Source organism: Pongo abelii, chromosome 8, assembly GCF_028885655.2.
Source record: "Pongo abelii isolate AG06213 chromosome 8, NHGRI_mPonAbe1-v2.0_pri, whole genome shotgun sequence".
NCBI classification, from domain to species: Eukaryota; Metazoa; Chordata; class Mammalia; order Primates; family Hominidae; genus Pongo; species Pongo abelii.
The window spans coordinates 57995001-58017646 of record NC_071993.2 but is presented as its reverse complement, the minus strand read 5'-3'; the positions used below and the strand labels follow the sequence as shown (position 1 = coordinate 58017646).

The 22646-nt window shown below is 50.5% G+C and overlaps 1 protein-coding gene across 3 annotated transcripts in view; it reads right to left on the bottom strand.

Annotated features, from left to right (window-relative positions):
- GRID1 (glutamate ionotropic receptor delta type subunit 1) overlaps nt 1-22646 on the bottom strand; it is a 793647-nt gene that overhangs the window by 551762 nt on the left and 219239 nt on the right. For all 3 annotated transcript variants that reach the window (XM_024253748.3, XM_054522339.2, XM_063727589.1), the window contains exon 4: nt 18924-19129. In XM_024253748.3, coding sequence (XP_024109516.1) covers nt 18924-19129 — 206 coding nt within the window. The remainder of the gene's footprint in view (nt 1-18923; nt 19130-22646) is intronic.

Genomic DNA, 22646 nt, shown 5'->3' with positions numbered 1-22646 from the left:
ACAAGGAGCAAGGGAGACTCAGGAGTTATGACAAGGTGCAGACAACATTGTAAGTCAGGGAGGGGAAGCTGAGCTGCTGTGGACCAGGAAGCCTCCTCCTGGGCCTCCACCTGTCTACCACATCTTCTCCTCCAGCCACCTCTCAAGCTCTGCTTTGGCTCTGTCCCTAAAGTTGCAATTTCATTCTGCACCTTAACAAAAATTTAACCTCTGGTCAGTTTCTTTCAGGCTACTCTCAAATGGCAGGATCATGAATGTTCATAATGCAAAAGCCACATACAGGACACAGTGCCTCCATGTTAAGCCTGCTTTCCAACCATGGATCCTGCCAGAAGTCTGGAATGAACAGGCCCAAGCTTCCTCCTGGCTTGCTGGAGCCCTCATACTGAGTCCCTGAGCTTCAGCATAGAATATAAGAAATCTTATCAGCATTAAGCCACCATGCTTTGACAAAGCCCAAACTAATGTATTCAGAGAGACCAAATGAAGAGGAAGATTGCCCAGCCAGTCTCCAGCTTCTCCAGCCCCTCACTCTTCCAAGTCCTGATTGAACCACATTACAGATTCTGAGCCCAAACCACCCAGCTCAACCCTTACCAAAGTTTTAATCCAAAGAAAATATGAATGATAATAAAAGATTGTTGTTTTAAGCCACTAAACTTTGAGGTGGTTTATTACACAGCAATAGATAACCAGAGCAAAGGTCCAACATCAGAGCCACTGCAGTAAACAAACAGCTCTCAGATAATTCTTCCAGCAGCAAACTGCAGCTTCCCACACAGCCTTGGTCCCACTGTCAGACAGAGAAAGCTATTCTGTCCCTTCTCCAATATGCTGGTGCTTCTGGCTCAAACGTCTTCCTGAAACATTCATTCAGGCCCCACAACCAGAGAACCTGGGATCCCCTAACTCCTGTCAACCTCACACAGAAAGGAATTATCACTCCTACCTCACTCCAACCCACCAGCCCACAAATAAAGTAAAAATAGACTTTGGGCATTCTATGACTGAGCTGAGACCTCTGGGTTACTTGTGTTTCTGAGAAAGCCAAAGTGATGCCAAAGGCAGAGTGGTTCTGATGGAAAGCACAAGCTGCATCATCATCATCATCACTGTCATCATTATTGTCTTCATAATCACCACCTTCAGTCACCATAATCATTATCAATCCTATCATTACCATCAGTGTCATTGTCATCACCATTGTTGCCATTGTCATCATTGATCATCAACAGCACCATAATCATAATTATCATCACCACCACCACCATCACCATCATCACCATCACTACCACCACCATCATCACCAGCAACAACACCATTTCACCGTCATTCATCTCCATCACCATCATCAACATCATCATCATAATCAACACCATCATTATCACCATTATCATCATCATTACCATAATCATCATCACCACCATCACCATCATCATCACTACCATCATCACCATCACCATTATCTCACCATCATTATCACCATCATCATAATCATCATCACAATCATCATCACCACCACCATCATCACCATCACCATTACCATCATCACCATTATCATCACCACCATCACCATCATCTTACGATCATTATTACCATCACCACCATCACCACCATCATCACCATTACCATCATCTCACCATCATTATCACCATCAACATCACCACCATCACCATCATTTCACCATCATTATCACCATCAACAGCATCATCACCACCAAAATTGTCATTATCACCATGACCACAATAATACCAGGGACATTTACTGAGCACTTACTATGTACCAGGAACTATCCTAAACACTTGAAATGACTGTCTTGTTAAACTCTCATCACATCTTACGATGTAGTCCTGCCACTATCCCTACTTTAGATATAAGAAAACAAAGATTTGGAGAAGTTTTATAACTTGCCCACAGCCACCAGCCATAAGGGCAGTACTTGGATTCTAACACCAAACAAACAACTCCAAAGGCTAGATATGCTCTTACCTGCTCTGACATCTCTCCCCTCAAGCCTGCTCCTTACCTTGATTGCTTTAGAAATGTTCCATTGGATACCACAGGGCCCCAAACACAACCCTGCAGGGCCTCAGTCTCTGTATCTGAGAAATGGGAGCAGTGACAACAGCCTGGCTGTGGACACAGTGACAGACCTAAGGGCAACCTGTGCCATAGAAGGGAGACAAATGCAGTCATTTACTAACCTACTCCAAGCCAGGCACTTCCCCCACACATTACCTCCTTTAAACTTTACCACAGCCCTGGGGGTGAGCAGGGACTAGCTTCTTTATTTTACCAGTAGACACAGGTTCAGAGAGCAAGCAGAGCTGAGTAACTCCCAAAACCCTGCTCTTTCTGCTGGCCCCAGCTGTTCCCCGCTCCCTACCCTGAGGACAGGTACCAAATGCTGAGCCAGGGACATGCTGAGCCAAGGTCCCTCTGTTGACCCTGTCAGAGAAGCAGGATCATTCTCTGCACATTCACTTAGAGCAATTAATGAGCCAGGGATGTGCTTGCTTTGCATTTCCAGGGGCTGACGGTCATCCTGGGCATGGCCCCTTCTGCATAGGAAGAAATACCCAACAGCTGGAAGAGGAATGAGCAGCCCTGGAGCTGGAATTCCTGCTCAGCCTCTCCCTGGCATTGGAGCTCCACTGGGTGCCTGGATAGCTTATACAACTTCCCTTTACCTATCTTCCTTTGGAAGCTAAAACTAGCCAGATTTGAAAGGACACTGCCCCTCATAGAAAGAAACAGTCATGATTTTTTAAATTGGTCACTGAATTAAATGTACAAATAGTGTTCCCCATTTCACAGGTAAATTTATTTTTTCCTCACCTTTTAATTGGCCTCTGAAGTCTCCCAGTATGCCTGGACCACAACTGCTACCTCTGATGGGACTGACCCTGAGGGCCACCCCTGGGGTGTGAGCACACTTGAGGGAGGGGTAGAGACAAGGGGGAAGCCCAGTTGGAACTGTTGGGCCCCACTTTCTGCAGCTTAGTGCCCTGCCATGCGGGCCTGGGCAGTGCTCAAGTCCAGAGTCCAGGGACACAGGACTTCAGAGTCATGGCAGCAGAACCAAGGGAACCAAGCATCATTGCAAAGGCTCTGAAAGGTGCCCAGCTTTGAGGATGAACCAGGCAACTGCTTGAGTTTTGAATCAAGTCATGTCATGATTTTGGTTCCGTGCAATGCCAGGCCTGACTACTCCTCTGCCCCAACACTGCCAGTGCCCCAGGGGATCTGGAATGAACGGTGGGGATGAGGATTGGAGTCTACTGGGTCACAGGAGGAGAAGGGGGACCTACTCAAGACCACCTTGTCCTAAAGGCAAAGCTACAATCCAAACCTAGGGAACCGAGGGCAGAAGGCCATAGCCTGGAACCTACCGGTGATGCTGAGAGTGGAGGGGAAGTAGTTGGGAGCAACAAAGAATGGGATGTGGTGTGGGATGTCCCATATCACTATTCCCCACAATGCCAGTGAGTCCTTTATGGTGGAGGTAGGGGCATCACACAGTTTCAAAGGCCAGTGTGGAAACAGGCAGACAAAGGTGGAACACATGCAAACTCTGCACCCACCCCCACACCCACACATGTCCACACACTGGCATCCCTGATTTGTTTACCTATTAGCACAAGGGCAAACAAATCGCAGCCCTGGGGAGGCGAGGCCCTGCACTGGGCTTGGTAGCAGCCCTGCCTGATTCTCATTAGGTGATGAATGGAAGGTTTGTGTGGTTGGGGTTTGTTATTGCTGTTGCTTTTGCTGCTTCCCTGAATTCCCTGCTGAAAGATAGAGGAAAGATGCACTGAAAAAGGGCACATCCTCTCTCAGCCCTTCCACAAGGAGAGTCCTTGGAGCAGCAAGGCAGGCCCATGTGCACACACATTAATAATGTGCAAAGCTCTTTAGGCTGATTGCTTGCTCCTCACAGGAAGCCGCCATGGTGGCTGCCGAGAGGCTGAGCTCACCCCTGCGAACTCGCTCTGTGAGGCACAAAGCAGGAGCCAGCCTGGCTTCCCACACCAAGGGCCCATGCAGGCAGCCTGAGTGCAGGGAGCCCAGAATGAGGCTGCCAGGCAGGGGGCTACCCATCCAGGCCTCGTGGCCCAGGCAAGCAGGAAGACAGAGGGAGCACCTCCCCAGGGTAGCCATTCTCAGCTCCCAGGCTCCCTGTCAGCTGACAACTATAGAGTACCATTCCCTTAGGATTTCTGTGTCCCTGAGCTGCTTCTCATGGAGTCAGAGAGTGGCAGAGACAATACCTTAACCCTGGTCCCTTTCCAGATCATGCTGCTCACCTGCTCACAAACCTCCAGTGACTTCCTATTCAACTGAAACCAAACCCAAAATCTGACAAAGGCTTGAGAGCCCCCAGTGCTTTGATCTTGGACACCTCCCCAATGTCACCTGCCACCACTCTCCCCCTGGCTCACCTGGCACCAGGCACATCCTCCTCCTCACTGATGCTCCAATGTGCTGAGCTCATTCCAGCCTCAGGACCACATGACATTCCAGCTGCCACAATCTCTCTGCAGCAGATCTTGTTTCGGGGGCTCCATCACATCCTTCCAGTCTCTCAATAAACGCCTCCTTCTTGGCATCATTGTCCCTAACCACTGCTCCACAGTGGCGCCCCCACCAAACCACTATCTTCTTACCTTACTGTATTTTTCTTCATGGGGGTTATCACTACCCGCATGACTTTTGGTTTACTCATTTATTTGTTTAGTGTCTGACCACCACCTCCACTAAGATGTCAGCTCTTGAAGACAAGGACCGTGTTTGTCTCAGTCCCTTTATATTCTCAGGGTCTAGAACAGAGCCTGGTCCATATTCGCTGCCCAATTAATATCGAATTCATTTCAAGACAGGCAAATGAGGCCCAGAAAGGCAAGGCAGTGCCCTACAGTCATACAGGGAACTAGACAGAGCCAGGGCGGGAGCTTGTGGAAACCTTAGTCCCAGGCTCTGGAGAGCTCCTGGGTGTGATACGGGGAACTGGGCACTTCCCTCCGGGCCTGGCTGATGCAGCCAGTGACTTGCTGAGCATCTACTCTGCATAGCCCTTTCAATGCACTTCAGGGAGCAATCGTAAGGTGAGGTTGGTCCCTCCCTGCAAGTGAGGTACGGTTTTAGAAAAACATGAAAATTGAGGCCACAGCCCAATGCAGTAATGCCTGAGCACTGGCCTGGACAGTCTCCCTGGACATGCTGCACCCACAGCAGGGACTGGAGGAAGACAATCTGGCAGTCGAACATAAAAGCACCATGGCTTCCACGTGACTGCCAATGGGCAAGACTTTGCCACTCAGGCCCTAAATAGGAAGCTACTTCTCATGCTAACGGTCAGGCAGGCCAAAACCCTCCCCATCTCAGCACAGAGAGGGAACCGGCAGAGTAAGTGTGCCCCAAATGCAGAAAGGAAAAAGCTATGAGACCCACGAACTGAAAGCTGCCAGTCCCAGGATAGTTAACAACCAGCAGAAGCCTTGTGGAGTACTGCTAGGTAGAGCAAACCAATACCAATGATCACCACCCATCTAAAGAGCTGGCCTTCACACAGGAAAGACCAAAAGTGCCTGTAATGGTTAAAGAGCTCAGTTCACATTTAGGGTAGAATTTGAGCAATGTTGGATAAAAAGAACAAGAGCTTCTGGCAACTACAGTTGACTCTTGAACAACACAGATTTGAACTGTGAGGCTCCACTTACCTGTGGATTTTTTTCAATCAATGTTTCACTGAATGTGACTGCCTCTCCTTCCTCCCCTTATCTCTCCTCCATCTCTCCCGCCTCTGCCACCCATGAGACAGCAAGACCAACCCTTCCGCCTCTTCCTCAGCCTACTCAACATGAAGATAACGAGGACGAAGACCTCTATGATGAGCCGCTTCCACTTAATGAGTAGTAAATATATTTTCTCTTCCTATGATTTTCTTAATTCCATTTTCTCTACTTTACCATAAGAAAATAGTATATAATACCTATAACATACAAAATTTGTGTTGATCAAATGTTTATGTAATCAGTAAGGCTTCTGGCCAACAGTAAGCTTTAGGAGTTAAGTTTTGGGAGAGTCAAAAGTTACACACAGATTTTTGACTGCATGGGGGGTGGTTCCCCTAATCCCCACATTGTTCAAGGGTCAACTGCATGAGGGAGACCCCTAAGACAGGTCAGCACCCACCAACAAAAGTAAGAAGGATGTTGGAATCACAGAAAACAGGGGTGGTACCTTGAGAAGCCAAGGAAAGAAACAAGAACTTGGCCAGGCATGGTGGCTCATGCCTGTAATCCCAGGACTTTGGGAGGCCAAGGCAGGTGGATCATGAGGTCGGCAGTTCAAGATCAGCCTGGCCAAGATAGTGAAACCCCGTCTCTACTAAAAATACAAAAAATTAGCCAGGCGTGGTGGCACGCACCTGTAATCCCAGCTACTCCGGAGGCTGAGGCAGAGAACTGCTTAAACCTGGAGGGGTGGAGGTTGCAGTGAGCTGAGATCGCACCACTGCACTCCAGCCTGGGTGACAGAGTAAGACTCCGTCTCAAAAAAAAAAAAAAAAAAAAAAAAGAAAAAGAAAAGAAATAGGAACTCCTAGGACCACTGTGCTAAGAATGACTGCCTATCCTCAGCAAGAAAGGACTGGGAAAGGAGAACAGGGCTCGCTTCACACTATTCTCACAGTTAATGAGCTTAAGTTGACAGTATATATGCAATAAATCAGACATTACCACTTGGAAGCCTGCAAGCCTTATCAGCCCTGCCACAGGCAGAGTTGGCCAACAAAGAGTTCAGCATTTTTGTAATTAGCTACAAACATTTAAAAACTAAGAGATTTCACAGAAAGTCCAAATTTCTGGCTCCTCTTGAGACACAAGAAATAGTGACCACACCAGGCCTTCTCAGGGGAATCTTGGCAGAGCCTGACAGTCCTCTTCAGAGAAGGATGTTTCCCCCAGGTGCCTGCAGCTGCAATACTCTCAGTTCTTACAGTCCACCTGCTGTCTGCCTTAATATCCCTGCCTGGATGCCACAGGCATTTGGATTTATGACCTGGCTGTCACGCCAAAGGGTGGCTTTTGCCATTCTTCTCTGACCCTTTGATTGTCTTCAAAAGCTCCAAGTTACAGAATTATCCAAGAGTAGTTCACGTGGTGGCCTGGATGGGATGGTCCCACTTGATCATCATAGGGCAGAGAGAAGCGGCAGCTATGCGGCCCCCTTCCCACCCTGCTTCACTAGGCACAGGGCAGTCTCCAACTGAGTAGTCGCTGTTCTTCCTGAGTGTATGTTTTCTCTCTCCAGTGTAGTCTGGCCGTGCTTCAGGGGCAGAGACCATGTCTTTCTCCCCCAAAGCACCCAGTGTAAGAGGTCCAGGGATGGAGCCCATTCTGTCTTAGTGGTGGACTGGCCACTGACAGGCTGCTGAGAGATGCCTTCTCGTCTGAAGAGTAACTCTGCAGGCAGAAAGCACCAGCGGCTATCTCTCCTTCTATCAGCCCAGTAACCAGCACTCCTGAAAAGCCACTAGTAGCTGCTCCCGCTCATGTGCTCCAATAACATCCCAGATGGGAGGTGCCCTGTGAACGCTCACCCTGCTCCTGAACAAGATCCGAAAGCGCCTAGCCAGCATCTGGAGCCCAGGCAGCACTTAGCCCTCCTCTTCTCCCCCTCTCTCTTGGACTCTAACATCCTCTCCAGCTGAGTGCTGGACCGCAAGCCGGTTCTCAACCCCAGCTGGGCTGGCTGGAGATCGTGAGCACTTTGTCACTTTTTCCTAGCCCCTCCTCTTACCACCCGAGGTGCACCCCACATCTGGCTTTCCTCACTTGGCTCTGTGAGCTACGCTTCCTGACACAGAGTGAGTGGGAGCTATCCTTCTGCCAGGCTGGCCATAGCTCCCCATCTCTGAGCCACTGACACCTCCCAATGCTTGACCCCAACAGCCCCAGATTGGTTCTACAATCTCAGCCAAACACCGTCCACAGGCACAATAATGAAACTACGATTTGCAGAGCACCACCCCTGCACCAGGCCCTGTCAAGAGCATTCCCTCATTTAATTCCCATGGCAACCCTCTGGGAAGGTGTTAATACCCCAGCTTATGACCAGTAAATAGCCTCAAAAAGATGGCACTGATAGCAGAGTTGGGCTCTGATTCTGTGTCCATTTGCTCCAAGGAAAATGCCCCTTCCTCTGTGCCACCAGCAGCCCCAGCCCTGGAAAGAAAAGCATTATCACGGCCCCAGCTGAGCATCTGAAAGCCTCAGGTTTCCTCTGTGAAGAGAACGGGCAGAATGGGTGTGGGAGGAGGGGGACATCCTCGGGTGCTCTGCCCTGCCTTTTCTTATTTAAATCGAAGTGGTTCAAGTCCTGCATCTCCCTGGGGTAGGAAACCCTCCACCTGCCCTCCCTGTGCCCATGTACCCAGGGCTTCTTGGATGGGGTTGGGGGAATTCATGTGTGCTTTTCCTGCGATGATCTACCTCCCTCCAGTTCTTTTCTCCCGCACCTTCACACTTGTCTCCTACAGCAGCTCCTTTCCCCCAGGCTCCATGACTCGAACTGTGGACCACAACTCTACATTGCTTTCCCCCTGACACTGCTCACAGCATACCTTGGTGATGGTGCAGATATGTGAGTAAGGCACTGGGGAGAGGCAGAGGCCACACCACACCCTGAACAGTAGGCAACAGGGAGGTGAAGCGTACACATGCCTGGTAATGGCCCACCAACCTTGCCACTTCTCTCCTAGGTCCACCGACCTAGCAGCAGGTCACCAGCCCAATCCCTGATGTCAAGCACTAGCACATCCCAAACTTCAGAATGTTGACCTTGCTCAGGGTCACAGAAGATTTTTTCACTTTTCTCAATGCCCTTTATGCCCATATCTTTACATTTTCTGAGACTCATCGATCTCCCCACTCACACATCAGTCACTGGGCATGTTCTGGGTACCTGTACCCATGTCAAGCACTGTGAGAAAAGAAAAAGGAAAGCCTACACCCCAAAATACCCTGTACTTAGAAGAACGTTGTGAATCAAGTATTAACTCCATTGAGCAGATGAGGAACCAGAGCTCAGAAAGCCACATGGTGAGAAAGCGGGGCAGGAAAGGGGCTGGGTCTGCCTGGACTCTGCCCTTCCCTGCCCTGTGACAGAAAGCCTATATAAAATGTCCCCAGACTCTCGGGTGCCTGGGAGGTTGTGGAAACTGCTCTTCTAGTTGTCCATGGAGAGGCAGAGGCAGCCCATCCATCCCCTCAAGCTCTCTGCAGATGTGTTGGCAGACAGAGGACTGGGGGTTGTCCCCATCTCCATATGAGCATTCAGTGGTGTCCAGTCCCCGTCCTCATGCTACCTGCTACTCCGTGGCAATGTTCACCTAGTCTGCTCCGTGTCACACTCCAGGAGAAAAACGGGCTCTCCCTTGATCTGTCAATGGCAGCAAGCCTCCTCTCCCAACAGCACATAGTAGAAAAAAGCTGGGCTTTGAGTCAGGGTGTTCAGCATTCATAGCCCAGCTCTGTCATTTTTCATCTTTTAGACCATGAGCAAACCCCAAAATCCCCACAGGCTCAAAGCTCCATCCTAGCCCTTCTCTTCCAGCATCGTTGAGAAGATTCGGTGAGTTTCAGGGTCTGAATATGATGAACTTGATAAATAAAGGCTGCCTTTATCCCTCCCTCTGCTCCACATCCCCCTCTTTACCACGTTCACCCCAAAGTTGAACAATGTTGAAGCAAAGTAAGAGTGAGGAGGCACATGGCCCCAGGTCACCTGCAGAACTGCCACCATCTGCTTCCACCCAGGAAGCTCCTCTGCACACTAGGGCCTATGCTAGATGGACAACAAAATGGTCCCAACTCTCCATCCCTTAAGGCAGCCACTCCCTTGGCAATGTGACTTTGCAGTTCCCCCCTCAAGAGCAGTCTTCCATCCAGAGGAGGAGTCTCTTTCCCCTGCCTGTTGGGCTGACTTCATGGCTTGCTCTGGCCAAGAGATTGCAGCAGGAGTCACAATGCACCAGGTCTGAGCTCAGGCTTCAAGCAGCCCTGAGCACTCACACTTGCTCTCCTGGAACTCCGCTGCTGCCACATGAATAAGCCTGGGCTAGTGTGCCTGTCAAGGGGCAGGCTCATCACCCCAGCTTACAGCTGGCCAGTGCCATCCTCACCAGCCAGCCCAGACGCATGAGCCAGCCCAGCTGAGATCCAGTGAATCTAACCCAGGTCTGCTGACCAGGAGGTTCATGAATAACAACACATGCTTACTGTTGCATGACACTGAGTTTTAGGATGGTTTGTTACACTGCACACAGCTAGCTGATGCAGAGCCCTTCTTCTCTCCAAGGGGACTGGCAGCTCAAGCACAGATGGCAGGTGACCAAGGCCAGATTCCTACCAGTGATGTAGACAGGAGGCCAGGAAATACTGGGAAGAGGGAAGTTCCCCAGTAAAGGCTCCACCCTCAAGCCTGGAAACTCACAGCCCTAAATGGGAACAGTCATTCCTGTTTTCACACACAAATGTTGCCTTTTGGCCTGCCATGCCCCCCATCCTGTACCCATATAAACCCCAAATCACAGGCTCCATAAGCAGAAGGGCAGAGGAACAGAAGAGCGACACAGTAGAGAAGGAGAGGAGAGAAGGAGCATCTGAATGTTGAGAGGAGTTCGGTTGGAGACAGTCAGAGAGAAGATCAGCTGCAGGATGGTGGAACCCCAGGGGAATATAGTCTTCCCACTCCATCCCCTTTCCAGCTCCCCATCCATCCTGCTGACAGCCACTTCCATCTGGCAATAAAATACCCTGCATTTACCATCCTTTAACTTGTCTGTGTGACCTGATTCTTCCTGGATGCCAGACAAGGACCTGAGTACTAAGAGGGTACTGAGCTTGTTAACACTTAAGCCTGCAGATGGCAGGAGCTAAAAGAGTACTGCAACATGCCCACTGGGGCTTTGGGAGTCACAGGCTCACCCCTAGTGCTACCGTGGGGCCAGAGCCCAAAAGCGCTCACCCCAGTTCCTGCACCTGCCCGTCTGCATGCCCCCCCTCCCATAAGGAGCAAGCAGCCGAACAAAGGAGCCACATCCCTATCACACGTCCTGCGAGTGGGGTCAGGGAACTCTCTTATCTCACCGGCACCAGGAGAGGGCTCTGTTTAGAGATGCCATGTGCAGAGAATGGCACCAGATGTGGACTACATGGCACAGATAGCTTCTCTGAGATAAATTCATACCAATTTAGATAATCTCTCTCATTTCTGCCTCTCATGACCCGCGCCCTCCCCCTGCCTCCCACTACGTCTTCTTACAGCTTCCCCGCTGAGCTCCCCAATCAGCTCTTCAGTCAACAAACAGGCTGACTCACCTCAGGCTCAGGGGCGAGGCCCCCCAAGGCTGAACACCCTTGGGGATCCGGAAGCAGAAAGGGTAATTGAGCCATTTCGGCTGCTGCAGGCTGTTTCCCTTTGTAAATGCCTATTTCTCATGTCTACTGCCTCCTTGGCCAAAGGGGCTACCTGCTAATAAGCCACAGATACTCTGCAGGGAGGAGCTGACACTCTGCTCTGCTATTTAATGACCCACAAAGGAAGGAAAGGCCACCAGGTGTCTTCAGACCCATGCTTCAGGTTCACAGTTCTCTTTGACCCCAGACAGTCCTCTCAGACAGTCTCTGTAACGCTTTCAGCACGCCGGAGCACCAAGAATGGGATGGCATGATTTGAGATGGAACTCAAAATAGAAACAACAGCCAACCAGAAAATAAACACCAGAAAGTCCAGCGGCACTCAGGCCTTTTTCCCTGATGATTGCTTAGATGCTCCTTTGAAATATCAAAAATCAAACATTAAATTCTTACAATGTTTTATTTGGGCACTCCTGCTTGGCTGGAGTGTTAAGAATCTGTTTCATTTGCCCAGTGGGCAATCGAAGTTCTAGACAATGTTTGTGTGGGGACAGAAGTCGGTGCTCCTGGGGTCGCACCTTCCATCCATCTGTTTACCAGCCATAACACATGGCCCCTGAAAATGTGATTAAGAAAGATTAACGGGCCCCAGTTCCTGCCCTTAGCGTTCCCAGATCACACAAGGAGGGAGATGCAATAGAGGGTCACAGCACAAGCAGTTGGTGCAGGGCTAGCTCTGGGATGAGGTGGTGATGGAGGTGTGTTCAGGAGGCAGCAGGCTCTGAGGGATGTGACAGTGCTGTCATGGAGAGGGGACAGTGGGCTAAGATGCCAGAGGCCTGCAAGACCAGTGCTGGTTGACACCTGGACAGAGCTCACAGCAGCTTCCCCAGCACTCAGGGACATTGGAAAGATGAGCAGGACGGTGGGGACAGAGGAGGAAAGGGATAGAGCCATGCAGAGCCTTAAACACAGATCCTAACAGGACAGCTCTCTGTTCCCTTCCCGAACTCAGCCAGGCCCCGCGTTCTGGCTGCCTCTTGCAGCCGCTGAGTTCCAAGCCCATCTGAACAAAATCTAGAAACATTTCTTTCTTGTGATCTTATTTCTAAGAATTTCTAAGAGAAAATGTAAATTTCTCAGACCGGAAGCACTTTTGCTAAAGTGCTAAGGCTTTAAAATCCGTAAACAGTGGGATATAATTAGATGCAAATGCAGGGCCATATTCAAAATTAATCTCCTATAATTAATTAGTAATTTAAAATATTCTGGTAAATGATACTTAAATGGCACAGAATTATCCTAGCTCTGAGTGATAAAGTCGTCTGCTAAAGATTTACCTTGTTAGAGTGAGAAATATTTGCATATATCATGTGGGACAACAGAACGTTGAGATTGCTAATTTACCTTTGCTATAAATGTACTAAAAAGCACAGTCTTTATATTCAAATTGCGGGAGCTTCACTCACTGCAGCAAATTCTGAGAAGCAATTGATTTGAAGACAGGACTAAACCCAGGCTGGGCTTCTATGAAGGATTAAATTGACCTCCAGGCACACTCCATGCCTGGGAAGCCAATCTGGGAGAGGTGTTGGGAGTGGCCCCTTCCACCTTTTTCCTTAACCTAACTCCATCCAGCCTGGATGTAAAGTGACATCTTGTACCAGAGCAACGGAAAGCTGTCCAACTAACCAGCTATTCTCTCTGCTGTTCTTTCTCCTCTTCTTCTCTCTACAGAAAGAGATCACTGGTATCTAACTGCAGAGGTCAATGCCATCTGCTGCAACTGTCACTGGGTAGCTGCCATTTCTTTTCCAAAGACAGAATACCTCTCCCAGACTGTTCTGCCACCAGCAATGCTCTCCTCCTGGTGGATGTGTATGCATATTGATGTGTGGATCTGCACAGGTGCATGTGTTTGTGTGTGTGTCAGTGCCTGTTGGGATGTGCCAGTCTGAGGGTCTGGTTGTACCAGTGTATGTGGCTGCTGGTTGTATCATTGCATCTGTGTCCATGTGTGCACGTGTGTGTGTGTGTGCACAAATGCATGCCTGGTCTCCCACACGTTCTTCCACTACTGCTTACCACCACCACATACGCTGATCTCTCTGCACCCCACGCTCCACTGCCATGTGCCACAGCTGGGCCCAGGAATGTCCCACCTGCAGGAGCAGCCCTGGCCTCATCTGCTGAGCCACCCAGGCCTAAGGCAGCACTCTTAGGCAAACGTAAGCCTTCCCAATAGCCAAAGTTTTCGGACCGAAGCCCTTGCTGATGTGCTGGCCTAGGAGTTGTTGACCAGCCAAACAGGCAACCAAAGTACACACACACACAAAAACAGCTGATCCCATTTCTATTGGAAGTAAGAAATATTAAATTCCCATTCATTTAGTCCTTCAACACTACTGTAGACAAGGTCCCATGCTGCTCTCAGGAAATAAAATGGTGAACATCACACAGTCCCTGGCCTACAGGCAGCACGTTCTAGTTACAGGGACAGATTATCCAACATCTGCAGGACATACAGAAACAGATCGTGCCTGGACATCAGGGCTGGGCAGGCTGCCCGCCTCCTTGTGAACTGGAAGGAAGGAGCAGCAACTCTTCTCCATGAAGAAAACAAATGGTTTAAAATCATTTAATTTTTCCACTCTTTCCAGTGAAACAAAAGACTAGAAGGGAGAGGAGGAAACAAAAGGAAAGAGGGAGGCCTATGTACGGTAGAGACAGTGGCATAGAACCAATAAATAAGAGGTGAAAGGACAAAGCCCTGGAGTCCTCAAAATGCCCACAGACACTGAGAGAGGCCTTAGTGGATGACACCCCTGGGGCACAGCTGCTCTGCCAGCCACTGGAATGCCCAGCAGTGGCATGGTGTGTGGCCATGACTTTCCATATCATAGCCAGTCTTGGAGAAGAGGAGGCACTGCCTCTGAATTCCATGCCCCTCAGCATTTGATAGGGTTCCTCATCCATAGGAGGCTCCCAATTGGTACTTGCTGGGTGAGTAGGTGATTGGATGATGGATGAGTAGATGGACAGATGAATGGATGAACGGAGAGAGAGATGGATGACAAATGAATAGATTAGCAGAATCCCTCCAGGAAGTTGAGATGAAGCCCAGGGCCAAATGACTGTGGACTGGAGTTCTCCCCATCAAGCCTGACCTGGAGAAGAACAACAATAAGACATGTAAACTGTAGGGTGTTAACCTCTAACACCCTGAAAAGGACCCCAAGAACACACCAGTCCTGAAGTCTGGATTTCCTGCCCCAGGTTAGGGAGCCCTCCCTGCTGACATCCCAGCCTCAGCTCCAGCCACTCCCTCTCCTGCACACCCATGACTGCAACTGCACCACACACAATTTCCTGAATGCAATAGGGATCCCCTGACCCCTCTCTCCAGCCCTTCCTTGTTCACAGAGTTAGTGCAAGTTCATTCCTACAGACCCAGACCCAGAGTCACCTAGTCCAGGAAGCTTCCGTTGACCCTCTGATGACCCCATCTCTCCCTGGCCAGAGGACATCACTCTGTCTTCCGTGCTCTTACAAGACTTGGCCACACCTCTGCCATTACAGGTAAAAGGGTCTGTTCACACCTCAGTCCTCCTCACCAAGCTGGGAGCCCTGTGAGAGCAGGGACAACAGCCTACATGCTCACATAGAACTTGGCACAGGCTGGGGCTCAGTAAATGCTGGAGAAGTGACAGGAAGAGCCATGAGCAGAAGAGAGAAAGCTCCAGCAGCCACTAGCAGGATTCCCAGAGCAAGGCCCCTCTCAGCAGCTGCTGCCTTGGTCACTTCAGCATTTCCATGGGCCAAGATCCCCAGCTGGTGAGGAAGCTGATGGGCTTGCATGAGGAGAACATCATAGGTAGTTGTCACTGTGCACTGAAGTCCCAATTAGCAACCTGTGGCCCAGAGAAGAACCAAGACCCAACTAGGATCCAATGAGTCCAAGCCACTCCCCAATTAGGGTATGATTGGAAAGAGCCACCCACACTCACATGGAGGGCTCCAAGGTCAAGCCCAAGGCAGAACAGGCCCCACTGGAGGAAGGGACCTTCCATGGCCTGTACTCTCAGCAGTCCCCAGAGCAGCCCCATGGTGGCCCCAGGCCTGGGACCCGGAGACCTGAGTTCTATCACCCTCAGGCCCATCCTCCCTGAGGGGAGCCTCTCCACACCTTTTTAAGATGATGCAGTGCTGTGGTGGCTACTAAGATGGTGATGAGGAGGCCTCAGAGGATGAATGTGGAATAAAGACTGAGCGAGTGACGTGAGGGGTCTCTAGGTGGGGCCTGACACACAAGCCCACAGGGTCCCCAGGCAGGCCCCAGCACCTTGGCCTGCCACAACTCTTCCACTCACCCACTCACTGCCAAGGCCAGGCTCACAGAACCTGCAGGCCCTGCCAGCACAGCCCCTCGTGAAGCGGAATCACAGAGAGGCTGGTGGTGCCATGTGCCCCCAGGCCAACAGCCACCTGCAGTGAATGAATGCCATTTTGCAAAATGTAAAAGATTCCAGCAGCTCCGTCTTCCTCACTCACTCCCATTTGGCTAGGCTTTTTGAGTAGGGAAGAGGAGAACTTACAACTAGGAAAGCCCCATAGCCCATGCCGACTCTAGCTCATCCATACCATCCCGGATACAGCATAACATTGACATGAAGTTGATGTGTTGGGGGTGCTGAGGGGACATTTACTCCTCCTTAACTGTGCTTTGGGCTTCATAAAATTCAGGACATGTTCTGGCAGTGTGTCATCCTTGTGAACATCGTTTGTCCTTATCACAACAAAGAGGAGGTTGGGTCAGTCTGCTCAAGAAGCCCATGCAATGCCTCCAGGTGGTGAGGAAGGCTTCGTGCAGGGACAGCATTCCCAGGTGTTCCTAGGGGATCTGCTGGGCTAGCCAGTCAGATAGCTCACGTTTACTCCAGAATCCACACTTCTTCCCCACCACACTTAGGAGATATGTTAAAATGTGTATAAGCACCCTGAGAACCTCAGCCAAACCCTGGCCAGAGACAGTGGAACCATATCTTCCCCGATGAAGCCAGCATGCCCTATTTCCCCACTCCAGCAAGTGCAGTGTTGTACGCTGTGTTCCTGGAATCATCACAGATGGAAGAGAGGGACTCTGGAGGGAGTAAAATCCGGACTTGAATCCTGTTCAATGCCTAAGCGGCTATTTGTGTGACCTTAAGTAAGTCATTTAACATCTTTAGCTTTTCAATTTCCTCCGTCTGCAAAGTGTGAGGATTAGAGAATGCACAAAGGGCCAGAGCCATCGTGGGCACCCAAGAAACCTCAGCTTCCTCCCTCCCAAAGGCAGGCACATGGGAACAGGGATCAAGACTCTTATCATCGGCGGAGACTGAAGACTACGGTGGGAGCTGTTGGCCCAAAGTCCAAATGCCATCATTCCCCTCAATCTTCTGCCAACACTCCCAGGGACTTGGCTGATGTTAAGAGTCCAGCAAAAGAAACTGTAGAATACTAGAGGGTGGGGGTTTAGAAACGACCTATTGGATACTATTCTCACCACCTGGGTGACGGGATCCGTACCCCAAACCTCAGTATCACACAAGATTCCCATGTAACAAATCTGCACATGCACCCCCTGTATCTAAAATAAAAGTTGAAATTTAAAAATAAAATAATGGCCCACAAAAAAAATAGTGGCCACCCCAGAGCCTTCCCCATTCCCATCACACCCAGCAATGCAAGCAGGACAAAGCAAGCCCAGCGAATCCACCACTGCAGGCGTTTGCAAATTAACCACTTGAAAATAACATCCTTAGGCCAGTCTTAGTTATGTGTTAAATCCTCACAGGGCTAGAAACAGGAAGGGGCTAAAATCCTCTAGAAGGAAAATGCATGAATATGTGCAGTGAAAAGAAAACAGATGCTTCTTGAAAAGCTATATGCTAAATGCTTTATCATAGCTGTCTCCTTCATCCCTTTTAACAGATGAAGAAACAGAGGCTAAGAGAGTGATGCAAATGGCCCAAGGTCACACAAATAATAAGTCAGGGAGCTGGGACATGCCCTCAAATCCATTCAGCTCCAAAGCCAATTGTCTTTCCACCCGCAAGCTTCACAGCAGAGCAAGGAGGAAAGGAAGCAAGGGGAAGGGGCAAGGAATTGGCGAGAAGCAAGAAGGGAGGGGGCCGGCGATGAGATTAGTCGACACCATCACCAGTACAGAATCCAGCTGGGGAAATACTGCAAGAAGAGCCATCCCCTGAGCAGACTTTTGCAAACACACAGCTGGGCATATTCTGAGAAAGAATGGACATGTTAGTGCTGCTAATCCCAGGCTGCCCATTACTGGACTGAATCACTTCATACAGGGCAACATGTTCTGGTGAAAATGCCGGGAGCCGACAGGACATCACAGCCTGGCGGACCACCGGCGTGATCCGGGGCCTGATTAGCAGAGAGCATTAGGGCTGCCGGCCAATTGTACCACATTAAGCATTCCAAATTTTAAGTTCCCCAGCAGTGGGCTTTGGGCTGGCTCCTAATGCATAAGGTAGCATTCTGAGTAATAATTAATCAGAAGGAAAAGCCGAATAAGCAAGCAAAGTACATCAAATGGAATTAGTATAATGCCATGTTTCACTTCAGTTTACTTTCAATCAGAGAGGGCCAACAAGGTGACTGGAGTTGTCTGGAGAACCTGCAGGGAGCCCTTGGCCACCCCATGACCTGTTCAATCTGCCTCTGCTCCCAGGCATACCACATCCCCAGCTCACCCCCAAAAACCAACCCAGGCCAGATGGAGACCTGCCAACTCCAGCCTATCAGCTTTCTGCCATTAGACTACCTGGGCCAGCACCAATCAGCCAACTCATAGGTTATTTCTAGTTTGTTCTCAAATTAATGGATTCTTTACAAATGAATGGATTCTTTACTAACTAATGGATCTTAAGCTGATGGGCCCTGTCTTCATTAGAAGGCTGCAACCTCGAACAGAGGTGTTTTTAAAAGAAATACACACTGATTATTAGCCCAAGTGCCAAAAAAATTAGAACATCTAATGTATCCTTCAACGATAGGCAAAGACACCTCCTCCAGGTGCTAAGAAATCCCAAGGCAGACCTAACCACCTCTGCAGAAAGCTGGAAATTTATTTTATCCCTAGAGGCTTACACCTGTCAACAAAGAGAGGAAAATTAAAAAGGAAAAAAAAAAAACTCCTGAGTCTTGCCTCAGAAATCTCTGGCAGTGACTTGTAAACAGGCTTCCCACCAGCCTCCCCACAGCTTCTCAGAGGCTAGGCAGGCCTTGACTCACCTGTCAGGGAACAACCAGGAGCCAAGTAGTGCTCAGAGAATCCCCCCTTACAGGCTGTGTGCTGTGGGCCGAGCACCTACGGGTCTCCGTGTCCGTTTAGGTCATGCGTAAGAGGACTGTCCCCTGCAGCCCACCTGAGCCATCTTCTGCAGAACCCTGGGCACCAGGCCCCTGAGGCCTCAGGCCCCCATGACCTACCTCGTTGATGAAGGAGTGGGCTCCCTGTGGGCTGAGCAGCAGGATGGCGCGGCGAAGCGTGTCCCGGTAGCGATTCAGCTCCTCTGTCTTCATCGTGGTGAAGAGGCTGGTGAATACGTGGCTAATGTTCTTGTCCACCTTTTGTAAAGAGACGTCAAGGCCCAGCCGCGAGGCCTGGTCCAGAAAGCTTTGAAGCCCACGGATATCTGAGCAGTGGGAGAAGAGGAGGAGGAGAAAAATCATCTTTAAGTGGGAATGCACCGGGGAGGGTGTCTAACTCCAACACGTTCCACCCCTGCAGGCCACCACGAAAAATGAGGGTCCAAGTCGGCCTCATTGATTCCCCTAAACAGAGGTTGGAGGACACCGGCATAGACCTAGCAGCGCTCACCAGTGTCCAGCCCTGGCTGACTGTCTCCCCCCACAGGTTGGTTGCCATCCAACGGGTTCTATGGCCAGAAAGTGCCCTTGATTTATGACAAGCTCTCTTTCTTTCCCTATATGGGCCCAATCATGGCAATTCTGGCCTTCAGGCCACAATTGCTGGCAGTTCCTGGCCCTAGCATCCCCAGTTCCCTTCACCTCCCTCTGTTCCCAACATGAGGCTCCTTGGCCAACCATGGCCAGTTGAGGCACCTGACTGGAGCAGGCCTGGCCTCAGCAGATAGGCAGTGCAAGCCCTCAGTCCCTGCACCAATCCTGCCAATGCACAGCCTGCACCATGGCACCCCAGACCTGAGGTGTGGGACCCCGTCTGGCTTCAGGGACCTGATTTTCCTTGATGAAACATTCTTCCTGCCTGTTTCCAGCTGGAGTGACTCTCACTCCAAGTCCAGTCAGAAGCCCACATCCTGACTGGATCAGGGATGAGCAGGGGGTTCAAGGAGGTACAGAGAGAGCCCATCCTGGCATGTTGGTGATCACTGGGAGAGAGGCCTGTTGGCACAAACCACCCAGGGATGGAAGATTCAACAAGAAGGGACCTGGAAGCCAATATAGTTGCACTGCACACTGCTACAAATCTATCCTTGTGAGGCCTGAGGGTGCTAAAGTTTTTTCAACCAGTGCCAAAATCATCTCTTAGCAGCAGCCTTGTACAAGCCATTTGGCTTTCCCAAAAAGAGACATGCCCAGGAACAGAGGCAGGCGGGTCTGAGACTGAGACATGGTCCTGACGATGTCATTTTCAGCCCCTGGGTGCATGTGAGGCTGAAGCCTGTTTCTCCCGAACTTTCCAGTTCCATGAGCCAGTGAATGTCTTTGCTTGCCTAAGGTGGGTCACGTGCAGCCCAGAGTCTCAATCCACAGGCCATTTTTTCACAGCCTGGGATGTTTCTTGCATCTGGCCCATCCTTGCATTCCACCTCCCATAAGCAAGAGCTGTGCCTGAGTCACAGCCTCCAAAGGACACTCTAGGTCTGCCCAGACCCACGAGCTGCACTGTCCCCATGCCCTGGGATGCCCACAGGCACGGCCTGGCCCATGCAGTCACCAAGATCAAAATCCAAATAAACAGTGTTAGTTCAACCAGGTTTTGTTCCCAACCTGTCCCTCTCCAAAACTCTCTCTGTACTCATTTTGCAAACTTCCTGGTCTACACTCATGCCAAGTGCCATGCAAGCTGCTGCAGTAGTCCCAGGCTCCCTGTTGTGCCAAGAGGACAGGCTCACCGCTAAGCGTAGTCCCAGCTGGTCTGTGGGACAGGAGCCATCATGGGGAACCAAGCAGCATAAGGGAGGAGAACAGAGCACCATGGCCATCGTAATGAGGGTGCTGGGGGCTGTGCACAGGGCCCCCCTTACCACTACAGAGGGAAAGCCCTAGACTAGGGCCTCAGCACCTGCCAGGAACCCTGACACTTAGGACTCAGTACAGTCTCTGAAGCCCTCAGGCAAATCACTATCCCCTTTGAGCCTGAGGGGCTCTCTGTAAAATGGGATGAAAATCGCCAACTACCATTTTCCTGGGACTCTGAAGAACCACACTTCCTGTGCAGGCCACCTGCTTGTGTCTCAGGAGCCCGCACCTGGGAGTACAGGGAGCCTACCTCCTGGTGGTGCATGGGGAGGGCACAGCAGCATACCAATGAGAACCCTGGGGGCCCTCTAGAGATGGCAAATGCATGATCACCCAACCATGACCTCAGCTGGCCCCTTGTCCATCAGCAGCCTGGTCCCTGGAGCACAGCCATGTGGCCAAACCCACTGGCTTCACAAAGCACAAGGGTCTCGGTATTGCTCTGCCCACTGTGTCAGACAGGAAGGAGAGCCAGCCCCAGGGCCGAGATGAAGTGGCCAGCACAGGGCTCCCCCAAAGCGAAGAAAGGTAGCCAACTGAGGACAATAGGGTGCCTTACGCCTGCCCCAGTGCTCCAGGCCCCCGACACACAAGCCCCAGGCTGTCAACACCCTTGGGGTTCCCAGAGAGGCAACTCAGTCTCCATCAGTCTGTTCAGGACCATGGGGATCTGTAGCTCCCAAGCTTCCTGAAAGAAAAGGTTAAGAAGATAAAGACCTCTTCTTAACCAATCAGAGGGAGTAGCAGGGCAAGTGTGCAGAGATGGCTCAGGAGCCCCAACCAGAAACACCAGCGCTGGTGTCAGCCCCAGTCCTGCCCTCTCTGGAGCACAGCACAATGCAAATCTGTCCATCATAAGCTGGAGAACATCTCAGCACCCAGTGGCCACCCACACCAAAACCAGCAGTGGGCAGCTGTGCTGGGCACATAACAGCCTTCCATGGGTGCCAATGAGGGTTTCCCCCTGGATCTGGGCTGTACATAACACAACCTCTAGCCATATATGGCCATTAAAACCTCAATTAATTGAAGAGAAACACAATTACATGCTCAGCTCCTCAGGTGCACTAGCCACATTTCAAGTACTCAACAGCCACATCTGGCTGGTGGCTACCATGTTGGACAGCACAGATATAGCTCATATGAGATGGATCATCACAGAAAGTCCTACTGCCTGGTACTGCCTGGAGAAACTGCCTTTAACCAGTGTGGTATAAACGATATTCCTAAATATGGGAGACTGGCTGCCTCCAGGCCCCTGGCAAAGGCTCCTAATCCCAGGCTTTTTGTTCTGTCACTGTGAGGACTCCTCCAGCTCCAGCTCCAGCTCCAGCCTTGGCCAAGTGACCCGCTTTGACTATGGGACAGTAGTAAACTTGACGCAAAGAGAGGTTTGAAAAAGTGTTTGTGCATTTCCATTTCCACTCTTGAACCATGCCACCACCATGAGAACATCTCCAGGCCTGCTGCTGGAGGAATGTGGAGACACAGAGGAGAGTCAGGGAGGCACCCAGGCAGCCATCCCCAGCTGCAAGCCAGCTGAACTCAGATGCACAAGCGAGCCCAGAGCGGAACCGCCCAGTTGACCTATAGACTCATAAAAAACAATAAATGACTGCTGTTCTAAGCCACTAAGTTTTGGGACGGTTTGTTTCCCAGCAATAACAAACTGATAGATCAAGGTCATTGGATGCATTGTATCTGGTATAGCTTATGAAAACGTTAAGTGAAAGAGCAACGCGTTTACCTTAAAAAACTGCCCTGTCACAGCTTACCTGTGGCACTGTCCACATGGGGCTGAGTGCTAGTCAGCCCCAGGGCAAGGCCACATGTCCACAGGTGGCTTCTGCAGCCCTGTCTCTTCCTTAGAACACCAGTGGTCCTCACTGCCCATGGCCTTGGCTGTGACACAGATCCAAGCACAGC